The sequence below is a fragment of the Epinephelus fuscoguttatus genome, linkage group LG22 (genome assembly GCF_011397635.1).
Source record: "Epinephelus fuscoguttatus linkage group LG22, E.fuscoguttatus.final_Chr_v1".
Classification (NCBI taxonomy): Eukaryota; Metazoa; Chordata; class Actinopteri; order Perciformes; family Serranidae; genus Epinephelus; species Epinephelus fuscoguttatus.
Genome location: NC_064773.1, coordinates 11,897,443 through 11,910,486, shown reverse-complemented (window position 1 = coordinate 11,910,486; position 13,044 = coordinate 11,897,443). Strand labels below are relative to the sequence as shown.

Below are 13,044 nucleotides of genomic sequence, written 5' to 3'. Positions count from 1 at the left end.
ACAAACACACACACACACACACACACACACACACACACACACACACGAAACACTGCATATATCCATTCAAAATTCTGAAGAAAATAGTCGTGTGTTCACATTCTTATACAATATACACTGTACACACTCAGAGGATGAGTGAGAGTGTGATCTGTCTCGTCCCCTCTGATTATGAAAGCACTAAAGTTTAATTTCTGTGCAGTGCAAAATAAGTCGGGTTTTTTTTTTTTTTTTTAAGACATTCCTCTGAAGATTCGACATTCAGCGCTCCTTCATACGCACAGGACTGAATGAAGCTCATCTAAGGTTAGCTGTGATTCTTTTCGGTATTCACTTGCACAACAGGAATAGTGTGGGAAGGGTTTTCTGTAGGCACAACCATGGATATAGATCCTTATCCTCTTTCTTCCACACACACAAACACACACACAAACACAAATTTAGTCCCATTAAATGTCATTTCTCCCTTCTCTAAGTCTCCACAGTCCAAAGTGGAGAACGTAAAACAGACGACAAGCGTGTAAAAACATGTATTTTTGAGTCTTCGCACAGACTCTGCATTGCTTTATGAGGGAATTATTTTGAAGTCTAAAGTCACGTGGTGGCTCACTCAACAGATAAGCGTGTAAAGGAGCCGTTTTAGTCAAGATATCCCTCTTTTTCTTTGCTTGTTGATGTTGCCTTTGATTATTTCGCTGACCCATCCTGACCGACTGGGTGTGGAGAGAGAGTCAGGTCTAGCTGGTGTTGACTTTGAGGCTCTTCATGCGGTGCAGCAGCGAGTCCTTCTCCATCTGAGCTTCAGCCAGCGCCATCTTGGCTCGCGACAGCTCCAATTTTAAACATTCGTTTTCCTCCATCAGCATCTGTAGACAAAAAATAAAGACAGACGACAGGGAGGTGTCAGTGTGTCTGCGAATTTTGGTGGCTTAAAAAAAAAAAAAAAAATCCTCTATGAACCAGTCAAGTTGCAGTTACAGTTTACATTCACATCTGTCCAGACTCATGTAACCATGACAGTAGGCAATCCTTCAAATATGGACGTTGCTGCAAAGAAGCTACAAATTCTAAGACATGAATTCTTCACACACATCTTCAACCCGGCAGCTAAGAAGATCTATACCAGTGGTTCCCAACTGGTCCAGCCATGGGGTCCAGATTTCTCCTTAGTCATTAATTCAAGGTCCACACAGTTTAATACATTCAGTGTCATACTTGAGTTTGGCCATGTCGTTAAGCTAGTTTGCTGCCTCTGTTAAGTAGCTGTCTGTTAGTTACTCACCCTACAGCTGGAAACGGCACATCAAAATGAAAGCTCTGTGCTGAAAATTCACTGTACTTTAAAATGAAGTGTGTTTTTTTGCAAACGTTATACGTTTGCAAGTCACTTGTGGTCCATTCAGAATGTAATCACGACCCACTTTCGGACCGAGAACCACCAGTTGGAAACCAGTATTCTATAAAATCAACTCAGTTTCAAGGTGGATACCCAAGATTAGTGTCACCAATTCAGTATCTGACCAAATGTCTTCCCTTCCGTTCCTGAGATATGATGTTGAGCAATGGCCAGAAAAGTGTTTTTGCACAACATAATGATGTCTTACTGAAGTTGACCTTTGACCTTTTGGATATCAAACATCATCACTTCATCATTTTATCCTGTTAGACATTTGAGTGGAGTTCTATCATAATTAGCATATGAATTCTTGAGTTATGGCTTAAAACATGTATCGTGAGGTCACAATGACCATGACCTTTTACCTCCAAATTCTAAGCAGTTCATCCTTGAGTCCAAGTAGAGGTTTGTGCCAAATTTGAAGAAATTCCCTCAAAGTGTTCTTGAGATATCACACTCACGAGAATGAGACAGACGAAGGTCACAGTGACTTTTGACCACCAAAAATCTAATCAGTTCATCCCTACGTCCAATTGGACGTTTGTGCTGAACCTGAGTAAATTCCCTTGAGGCCTTCTTGATGTATCATGTTCACAAGAATGAGACTGCTTGTGACAAATGTGAGGTCATGGTGATCTTGATTTTTCACCTTTGACCACCGATATCTAATCAGTTCACTCTGGAGTCCAACTGGATGTCTGTGCCAAATTTGAGGAAATGCCCTTTGATATATCATGTTCACAAGAACCAGATGGCTTGTGACAAATGTGAGGTCATAGTGATCTTGACTTTTTACCTTTGACTACCAATATCTTATCAGTTCATTCTCGAGTCCAAGCGGACGTTTGTGCCAAGTTTGAAGAATTTCCCGCACGGTCCAAGACTGATTTGGACGTATGTACAAAGATACGTATGGATGTACAAATGCACAGACAGACAACCCAAAAACACAATGCCTCAGGTGACAGCTATCACCAGCACGTACTAAAAAGAAAAGAAAATTAAACTAAAACTAGGCATGCTAAAACAATTACAACTGTATTTAATGAAAACGGTTTAGTACAAGGTTCACTTTATGAACACTTTTAGGAGCTGTTATGGAGAGCCGCAAACTCCACCCACAGATAGAAGCTATGAGATGTGATGAAAGCTCACGTAAAATTTCCAGTTATTGGACGATTTTTTTGGTCAAACTGTATTTCTCAAGGTCAATGATAAACCTTCAAGTTCCATAACATCATTTTTTAAATAATTATTATAGAACTAGACTTACCGCCTCTGCCAACCAGTCAAGTTGCAGTTTATATCCATGTCTGTCTGATATTGTGTTCACAAGAATGGGACAGACGAACAACCTGGAAACATGATGCCTCCTTGCTGCCACGTGTCTACTTTATGAGATGCCACTGAGCCTTTGTCCAAAACTCTGGCTGTTTTAGAAACATCTTAAAAACTACAGCACTGGTAGTTTATTTAAACATTTAGAACAATCTGTGTCTTTTGTGGCGTATGTTGTGTCCTGCACGTACAAAATATTTCGCCAGTACTACCTGTCTCACCTGTGACAGATTAAAAAAGGCTCAATGGCTGAGCATGAAAGGAAATGACAACCTGTTTCGCTGCTTAGATCAGATGACTTAAACAGAATTATGTAACTCTTCACTTTCAATCCTCCCTTTGAAAATGTAATGCTTGTATTCTGTATAAATTAATAAATATCACTCCCACTGTAAACAAAATGCAAGCCAAGCAGGGAACTGGAATAGCTTGGCAAAACCAAAATTTGGCACTACATCTTTTTATATCGTCCTCCGTAACAATCAGTCAGAATAAAATGTCTTTCTTGCTCAGCGGGTTTTATGTTTGTGAGGGAGGAAGACAAAAAGAGGAGTGAAAAAATATGTGTGGCTTTATGTGACTTGCTGAAATCTTCACCTTGAAGATTGTCTGAAGGTGTTGTGGGTGCCACTTCATGCTTGTATACTAGTATTCTCATAAACCCCCGCAGTGCGCTTCCATTGTTTGTCTCACCTTTTCTCTGCTCGATGGAGGAGGGCTGGTGGGCGGGGCTTGGGTCTGTGTTGCCTTTGGTACGCCACAGACGCCGCCAACAACCTCAGCAACCGGCGTCAGAGCGCTGTCAATCAACCCACCCTCTTTCCTGGGGTTGGTCTCTGCTGCGGTGTCCACTGTGAGGAGGAGCAGAGACAACAGAGGGGAATTTGGAGGTGTGGATGTACCAAGTGTGGACTTAAAAGCATTTAAAAGGACATGTTATATAACGACAGTGAATCAGCGCTGAAGTGGAGGTGGAAATATCTGGCAGATGAGAATGTGTGCGCGTTTCTCACCTCCTATAGAGAAGGCGCCGTCGTCTCTTCTGTGTATGACGAGGCTGTCCACATGCAGGGTGATCGGCGAGGGCTCTGAGTCGGAGGGATTGTCACGGGTACCGTCGTCCTGCACCAGAGACAGCACATTTAGTGTGGTAAGTTTTAATGTGTGTGTGGAGGAGGAGGGAGCTGAGAGAGAAACTATACACATCCAGGTTTCCACATCAGCTCTACAGCAAATCTGCTCACCTGTGAAGTAACTCGAACAGAAGGCAGAGGGGCCTTTCTGTGTCATTAAACATTCAGCTCAAATCCAAATTCCAATTAGGCCTGGGTTCAAAATATTTGACTTGGTTACAGACGCTGCTGCACTGTACGGCGCTGAGTTATGGGGGCTATTACTGCAACACGATTAGAAAAACAGGACTAATATCCTGCTGAAATCTTGCAGGTGTGCAGCAGTTCTGCAACAGCAACCTCAGAGTAAAACAAAGGCTTCCAAACTCTGAATACAAAAAGGGATGTTTACCTTTAAGTTGACGTGTGTGTCCCTGATGCTGATCTCCATGGGCAGCACCTGCGGCGCAGAGTCATCCTCCAGGAAGAGAGCCAGGTTACGCAGCGTGGACATCAAGAAGCTGGCCTGGTATCCGTGGAGACGCAGCTGCAGGAAGCCATTGCGCTCAGCCAGCGGGGAGTGAGCGGCGGCACAGGGCCCGCTCTCCAGGCGAGCGCGCACCTCTGGACTGTGGAGGCACCCGACAGGTGCAGAGTTGATCTCACCACCGGCTGCGAGGAAGGAGACACAGGCTGTGGTTAGCATTAGCTTTGACGTCATGTATGTGGACTGCACGTGGAGATGATTCAGCTGAAATACACGTACACCTGACATTAAAATACACCCAGTATTAAGTTTAATTTCTCTTTTTCTTTTGTTCGCTTTGAATCTGCGAGTGGGCATCACCTCCTTCCTGTTCCTGCTGTTTGGTATTTAAAAGGGAAACTTCAGTAATTTTGAAACCTCAGTCCTTATCTTGGCCAGTCTGCTGATGTTAGTCGACAAAAACCTGTTCAAAAAGAGCTTGGATGAGGTCAAATTTATTTCATCTTTGTTTTTTTTAAAGAGATATCTGTATCATCAGGACACGCTGAATGCGTTTACAGCTTTATTTTATGTCATTTTGCTCACGCTAAAAAAGGGTGCATGTTAAAGCCAGGTTTAAACAAGGGTGAAGGAAGAGGTAGGATGAAGGAAGCAGGATATCAAAAAGAGGAGTGGGAGAGAAAGTTGGAAACAGAGAAGTGAGCTGGAGAAAAAAAAGAGAAGCAGGAAGGAATTAAGAAAAAGGTGGGCTGAAGGAGAGTCTAGATTTTGTACTATCCCACGGGCTCCTTGCTGCAGTGATGTTTAATTATTTCTGAGGACTGGGGATTAGAAGGTTCGGTGGAAACTCCCACCTAAGCATTGAGGATTCAAAGTGAAGTTTCAACCACTGAATCATTTTTACTTCCTTTTCATGAATTAGACGCTCTGCAGTACCAAACAAAACTCTAAGATGTTGAAAACTGTGGAGGATATGATGGCACGTATATTAAGAATGACCTGAATTTGAACTCTTAGTACCACAAAATGCATTGATGGATTACAAGACAATGGGCCCCTGGGCACAGACGTATGAAAGGCCCCACCCCTCCTACACAGGAGCAAGACACCCAGACTGACAGAGACTCAAAACTGCATCACTTCTAGTCGTTTTGTGTTTCTTTGTGGTCGTTCTAAATGTCTTGTATTAATTAAGTGTACCTTTGTTGTTATTTTGCTTGTGCTTTTCTTGCATCTTTATGTGATAGATTTGCATCCCTTTGTAGTCATTTTGTGTCTCCCTGTAGTTGTTTTATGTCTATTTGTGTTTGTTTTATGTCACATTGCAGTTTTACATCTGTGTGGTTGTTTTACCTCTCTTTGTATTTCTTTTACATCTCTGTGCAGTTGTTTTACGTCTCTTTGTGGTTGTTTATGTCTCTTTATTGTTGTTTATGTCTCTTTGTGGTTGTTTTATGTTTCTTTGCATTTTTTATGCTTCTTTGTGGTTGTTTTACATCTCCTTGTGGCTGTTTTATGTCTATTTGTGGTTGTTTTACGTCTCCTTGTGGTTGTTTTATGTCTCTTTGTGGGTGTTTTATGTCTCTTTGTGGTTGTTTTACGTCTCCTTGTGGTTGTTTTATGTCTCTTTGTGGGTGTTTTATGTCTCTTTGTGGGTGTTCTTGTTTCTTTGTGGTTGTTTATGTCTCTTTGTGGTTGTTTTATGTTTCTTTGTGGTTGTTTTACATCTCCTTGTGGGTGTTTTATGTCTCTTTATGGTTGTTTATGTCTCTTTGTGGGTGTTTTTGTTTCTTTGTGGTTGTTTATGTTTCTTTGTGGTTGTTTTTTGTTTCTTTGTGGTTGTTTTACATCTCTTTGTTCTTGTTTACATCTCTTTGTGGTTGTTTATTGTCTACTGTGGCCATTTTCTGTCTCTTTGTAGTTGTCTCACATCTCGTCATGGTTGCTTTATATCTCTTGGTGGTTGTTTCACACCTCTCTGTGGTCATTTTGCGACTTTATGTTGTTGTTTTATGCGTCTTTGTGATTGTTCAGGATGTCTTTGTGGTCATTTCTCTTTCTAAAAAAAAAAAACTGTCAACACTTCAAACATAATTCTCTGGCCCAAGACCCCCCTGAGCCTGTGCCCTGTAGGCTCATTAATCCATCCATGACAAAATGTGATGATACAATTCCTGTTTATTGAAGAAAAAGAAGAAGTAAAGGAGGTGAATAAGTGAGGACAGAGAGAAAGAAGACAAACTGGTGAAAGCTGGGGTTTAAGAGGTATTAAACCCAAGGGGGAGGGTAATTAAAACCCTCCTTTCACACAAACATTACACAGAAAATGAGCTTGCAAGCACACAATTACAGGCATTTTTTTAACAGGCGAAACACTCAGCAAGGCATGAAAATGGCCACTTAAAGAAAGAAATCTTTTCATTATGTCTGTGAAAAGTGCGTCACATCCCCTTCATATGCTCTCTGAAGGAAAGTCAGCAGAGGGTTAATACCATACAGCAACTTCATACACACATACACAATGCTGTCAGCTTTTCTCAGATAAAATGACATATTCTCTCTCAATCCTGGGCGGCTATAGGGTCGAGGCAGACGGAGGGAGAAAAAAAAGATGGGAGTGGGTGAGGAGAAAGAGAGGGAGGGAGCCAGCAGCCAGGGACTGAGTGACTGTGATAAGACAGGGGAGAGAAGAGGAAAGATGGCCTAGAGAGGGTGGGAGATGAAGGGAAGAAAAGGTGGAGAGGGGTGGGTTAAATGACAGAGGATTAGTAGGAAGATGGAGTAGGAGCTGGAGGGAAGAGTGAGGAGGAAAGGAGGAGGAGGGATTGCTCTTGTGAGATAGGAGGAGGAGGAGGAGCAGGAGAGGTAGCGAGGGGTAAAGCCAGCGTTTCTCTCATTGCCTGAATCACTGGACTGAAACTGCAAAGTCTGCTGCAGTGGAGAGATGAGGAAGGTGGGGGAGAAAGGAAGGAGGGGGAGATGGAGAGAGAGGACGAATTAGACAAAGCAGTGAATGGGAAGATCAGGGGTTAACACCGGCTGCACAAATGGTTGCAGTTAATTTGAATCTGGCTCACACACTCACTCACACACACACACACACACACACACACGCACACGCACACACACACACTTAAGGTTGTGGGCCTAATGTGGCAAATAATGGGTCCACTCACTCCATTACTGTCAAATTTAACCTCTCTTAAGTGCCCCACACACGCACACACACACTGGAGGAAAGAGATCTCAATGTCACATAAACACCCCCTGCTGCTGAAAAATGAGCAGTCAAACACACACTTCATGCTATCACTTGCATTGCAACACGCTGGATCTATGTGCATCTGCAGTGCATGCCCTCGAGTCTGGAAATGAGATTTGACAGAAGACAAACTGGAAGGAAACACACACGCACGCACGCAATCTGCACACACACAGGCGGAAACAGACACGCCGAGGCAAGCATGCATGTTAAAGTTACAGATGGTGAATTAACACACAGCAGTTACCTTGGCTGCTTTGAGCAGGTATTGGTACTGAACACACCATACCTGTGGGGAGTTATGGGAAGGTAAATAAAAGGAGGGGGGTGACTGTGTTAGTGTGCAAATGTGTGTGTGTGTGTGTACACTGAAAACAGTGGTTTATTAAGAGATTCAGATAAGAGCTGCAATTAACGAATATTTTCCATTACAGATTAATCTACTGATTATTTTCTCAATTATTCCAATCGTTGTTCGATCTAGTAACCATTAGAAAACAGTAAAAAAATTGTTTTTAACAATATCCTAGAGCCAAATATGGCATCAACATATTGCTTGCTTTGTCCAACCAAACAAGTCATGTAAACTTGCAATATGCAGTTCCTCTGACAACAGAGACTTCCCGCACATGCACAATATGGTTCCAGTTACTAGGAACGCGCGAGAAAGTCGACCATCACAACAACAAAGGTGGACTCCCGAGCTCTGTTTGTGCTGCTCACCCTGTTGAATTTATCAACGCTTCTCCAGCAAAGTGTAGATTTAGTGTAGCAACTCCACCTTGTTGTCAGCCCAGACAAATGTTTGTGCAGTTGCCATTTTGTTTGTTTATACATCACTGCACTGTAGAGGGAAGCACAAGTGCGAAGGCATGTGTTGTTTCATTACAAAGTCGCACCGCCAACTACTGGCCTGGCATGTATACTACAGCAGTTTTTGCTCATTTCCGCGGATCCGTGTGCATGGCGATTGTTATCAAAATGAAAACAAGAAATGATTCTGTTTTCAGCGGATCATTTTCGTGTAAACACGGCCTTACTTGGAACCATCAAAAGTTTGGTATTTTTCATTAAAACAGGACTTTAGGGGCAGTGTGTCGGCATCTAGTGGTGGGGACTGCAGACTGCAACCAGATGAATCTTCTCCGGTGTGCTAAGCGTGAACTTTCTCTGAATTCCTTCACTGTTCATTGTTCCGGAAATTTTTACAGGGAGCCAAAAAAGACAGACCGGGTGATTTAAACCAGTAAAAACTCTGAAAAAAGTAGTTCCATGTTAAAAAAAAAAAAAAACAGTGTTTTTCTGATGCTGGTTGTTATGGAAGGGCTGCTAACTACAGTGGTCGATGCGTAAATGTGAATGGTCCCATCTAGCCAGTGTTTGGTTTGTCCAAACTGTCAACTCCGTGGAGGAGGACCAGCTCCCTATGTAGGTATAAACGGCTCATACTAAGGTAAAGAAAACACAACCATTATTATTTTCAGGTGATTTATGCCAATATATCCCCTTAACTCAGACACACTGAACCATTAAGCAATTGGTGTCTGTTGCTGTCCATGTTTCTGTCTTGTGTTAAAATGTGAACAAGCTAACACACAAGGACAGGAGGGGTCAGTTACGGAGTATCCTGGTGGTTCAAAGCCAACAACACAACTTCAAGTCTGTTCTGGGACCTTTATCACATGTCCTTCCTCTCTCTGTCCTCGTGTTTCCTCTCACTCTCTACTGTCAAATAAAGCAAAACACCATAAAACAAATCATTTGAAAAAAATCTGGCTTTGGTCTTGATCTACAAACACAGTGAGGTCATTCCCCTGTTGTTCCTTCTTGTTTGGTAGCTGCCCTACTTGTGTGCTTAAATCTTGACAAATGTCCCTTCACTTTCATCTTCAGCCAACAGTTTGAACCTAAGAGACAGGCTGCAGCCTACTTCAACAGAAGTCTATTTTAGTGGATTGGTTTTATGTAATCCACCAGCTCACAATTTTAAATAGGAGCAGCTTGTTCTCACTCCAGTGCTGATTTACGGTTTGCAAAATGATACTCGATGATGTCTTACTGTTGAATCAATCTTGATGTCAATACTGTAAACAAATGAGACCATGACAGAAAGGTTTGTCACCCCTGAATGCCAGAGGTAATGGTATTATTGCTGGCGCTTTATCAAAATTAAGACACATTTCCATAAACTGCTCAGCCTCCAGTCATCACCATCTTCTTTAGACAAGGTTTTCCTGTTTTACTCCGTGTAAAGGGATAAACATTTCGTGCCTTTAATTGAACTTACAGTCTAATATTTCGGTCTTCTTTTGATCGTGTTTGTTAATTATGATAAGATTATTTCAGATTAGTGTGATGTTACATACTACACATAGCACCTGTGATATTTACTACACCTTCAAATATGAGTCCAAATCATGCAAAAAAGCCTGTTGTAACTGTACTGCATCATATTAGAGCTCAGGTCAAAAGCACCATATTTCAGCACAATAGACCAAGTACGCAGACTTGTTCTCACCCAGGCTGCGGTTGCTGAGGTACTGTCTCAGGCTGACGTTGCCCAGCTGGCTGGGTGTGACCCGGCCCACCTCCAGAGCCACAGCCGCGCTCTCGCCCACCACCTCCATGCCCACACACACCGACTGCACCTTCAGCACCAGCACCGACACCTGGGAAGGAAACAAACAAAAACAATTATCATCATCATGTGTGCGCAATCTGGGTAGTTCTTGGCAGGGTTTCTAAACTTTAAACATTCCAAAATCCTCCACATATTTTCCTATATGTATATGTCTGTATCTTACTATATCTTTGGTGGGATCGTCGATGCTCTGGGAGGTAGCACTGACGGTGTCGGGGGATGCGCCTCCCTCCTGCTCCTGAGCAGTCACTGCCTCGGTGGCGCTCTCAGTGGCACTCTGCTCACTGATGGCGTCCTTGAAGCCTGAGATGGACACGTCATCTGTAGCACACGTGAAGATATACATATTACTTACACAGGAGAGACACACATTTGACTTGATATATTGTCTTAGGCTTTACTGATACATCACGAGACAGAAGAAGGTTCCCCTGATTCACTGCACATTACTGACATATCAGAGCAATGCTGCCACCTTCTGGTCAACACAGTTACCAACCAGTATACACAAAGTAATCATATATTTAAAAAAACTTTTTATTATCTATATAAGGAGAGTCAGAGGCTACAGAGATGTGACACTGGTGCTGAAAAATATCCCTAAGTTACGATTAATGATTGAAGCAGGCAGATTTCCCTGAAAAGAAACACTTTGTTCATTATGTGATTTAGAAATTGAAGAGCAAGTTATTTTTAACAGCTCATTATACGATGATTTTAGTAAAACGTCTTTCAGTTCTGAAGAGCTCCTCCAGCTGGATTTTATTTGAGATTGGCAGAGACGACAAAACTGAAAGTCTTTATCATTAATTATTCCCATACAAATGCTGTTTAAAAAAATTGCTTACATTAATCAAGTAGTCCGCTTACAGTGTTTATTCTGTCTGTTTTAAACATGACAGTATATGGAAAGAACGTTTTTTTAAACTTCACTCCACTGGCTAAGCGAGGCGAACACTTTATGCACATTTAAATCATAACAGGGAAAACAAAGTCATATTTCCTTAATGAAAAACTAGTGTTCTTGAAGCTTATCACTGCTGGTCATTGCTGCTAGTGATGGAGAGAGTTGTATGAAGCTGCCCTCAACAGGTGGATTGATAATGCCCAGTCATGCAACGACAGTTTGAAACAGCTGTAGTGTATTTTTTTTTTTTTTTTTAAAGATATTTTTTCGGGCATTTTTAAGCTTTTAATTGATAGGACAGATGAGCGTGAAGGGAGGAGAGAGAGAGAGAGGGAGTGACACGCAGCTAAGGGCCACAGGCCAGAGTCGAACCCGGGTCGCTGCGGCAACAGCCTTGTATGTGGGAAATAAAAAGAAATAAAGAAAAAGAAAGAAATGGGTTATAATAATCATCCAATTATAGTGATTAATTTGACCATTCCAATACCCATACTACCATGCCAGAGAAAGATTATGTCAAATGCAGTGTGCCAAAAATACCAGGATGTTCTACTACAGCATGCTTTTCTAAATATTCGACCCATAATCCTCTGGGCAGGGGACGATATGTCACATCAACTGAGCTGCAAATGGATGGTGACTTAACAGCTGATTGACAGCTGTCAGAAGTCCCAGTGATGGCTGACAGCACATTCAAGTAACTGATGACCAGTCGAATAGTAATAATAGGAATATTGATTGTTTAGGTGAACAAAATAATCATAAATATCACAAACAACAACGAGACATGTAATTTCACTGTCACTATTATAATATGTTAGAATCTACACTCAGTGAGTGGCATTTGTTTATCTCCAAAGTAATGGATATTAAAGCAAGTAGTATGTCCCGCTTGTGCACATACTGCATGCAACTGTACATTCTTTTAAACGGCAGCTGCAGTACCTACTAAAAGTAAAAAGAAAAAGTATGCGATTCAGAATGCACCCATGATCACTATGAGACACTGCATTGTAGGGCTGGACGATTACGGCAAAAATAACAATCACGATTATTTTAATTGATATTGAAATCATGATTAATAAACTCGATAATAAGTTGGTCGTGTTGCCTTGGGGGGCAGACACGACAGCGTGACAAACTTTGCAAACAATTTCCTTTTGCTCGACATCCGTCAACTTGAAGCCAAAATGTTTCCAGATGACTGAAGTTGTCCTACTTTTCTTCTCAACCAAAGGCTGCCTTTCTGCCATGTTCTCAATCGCTTGCTCCACATATTATTGATCCACACGTCACACGCTTGCTGTTGCTGCACGTAACACAGGTGCATTCACGGTGCTTTTCCAGCACAGGAACTTACATGCATGCCGCGCCGTGCAGCGCATTAATCGTTTTTCTTCGATTATGATGTTTTTATGATTATGAGAAGCCAAAATCGAAATCATGATTAAAATTCGATTAATCGTCCAGCCCTACTGCATTGAGTTTTTTTGGTGTCCAAAAGTCCACATGGGCTGGACAATAAACAACCTCACTTAAAGCAGGGTTCCCACACATTTTCATGGATAAAATTTCCCACAATAACATTTCCTTAATCATTCACAATGTATAACACGAACATTTCTCCATCTCAAAAATGCAGTACAGTTTAAAAGTAGTAGTAGAACTTAGCATAGGGAAAGAAACTTTGGGATTCGTGATCCTACATTTTAAATTTCATGAGATTATATGACATTATTTTTTCTCTCTGCAGATAAATGCACAGCCACACATCTCTACCGGGTCATAGGTGATGATTGAGAGGGATGACTTTTGAGTGTATATGTTGCTTTATAGGAAAATCCTGCATAGTATACTTCAGGTAACTCTTCTTTGGATAAATAAAAGTCTATTTGCTGTAC

General features: G+C 41.8%; 1 protein-coding gene across 4 annotated transcripts in view; it reads right to left on the bottom strand.

The window, feature by feature from the left end:
- uhrf1bp1l (UHRF1 binding protein 1-like) overlaps window positions 1-13,044 on the bottom strand; it is a 49,030-nt gene continuing 35,986 nt past the window's right edge. For 2 of the 4 annotated variants that reach the window (XM_049566513.1, XM_049566515.1), the window contains 7 exons: window positions 10,400-10,557; window positions 10,114-10,264; window positions 7,843-7,884; window positions 4,259-4,518; window positions 3,748-3,856; window positions 3,428-3,585; window positions 1-866 (listed from right to left, as the gene is read on the bottom strand). In XM_049566513.1, the coding sequence (XP_049422470.1) occupies window positions 738-866; window positions 3,428-3,585; window positions 3,748-3,856; window positions 4,259-4,518; window positions 7,843-7,884; window positions 10,114-10,264; window positions 10,400-10,557 (1,007 nt within the window). In that variant the 3' untranslated portion in view covers window positions 1-737. The remainder of the gene's footprint in view (window positions 867-3,427; window positions 3,586-3,747; window positions 3,857-4,258; window positions 4,519-7,842; window positions 7,885-10,113; window positions 10,265-10,399; window positions 10,558-13,044) is intronic. The other 2 variants (XM_049566514.1, XM_049566516.1) reach the window with 1 other exon arrangement.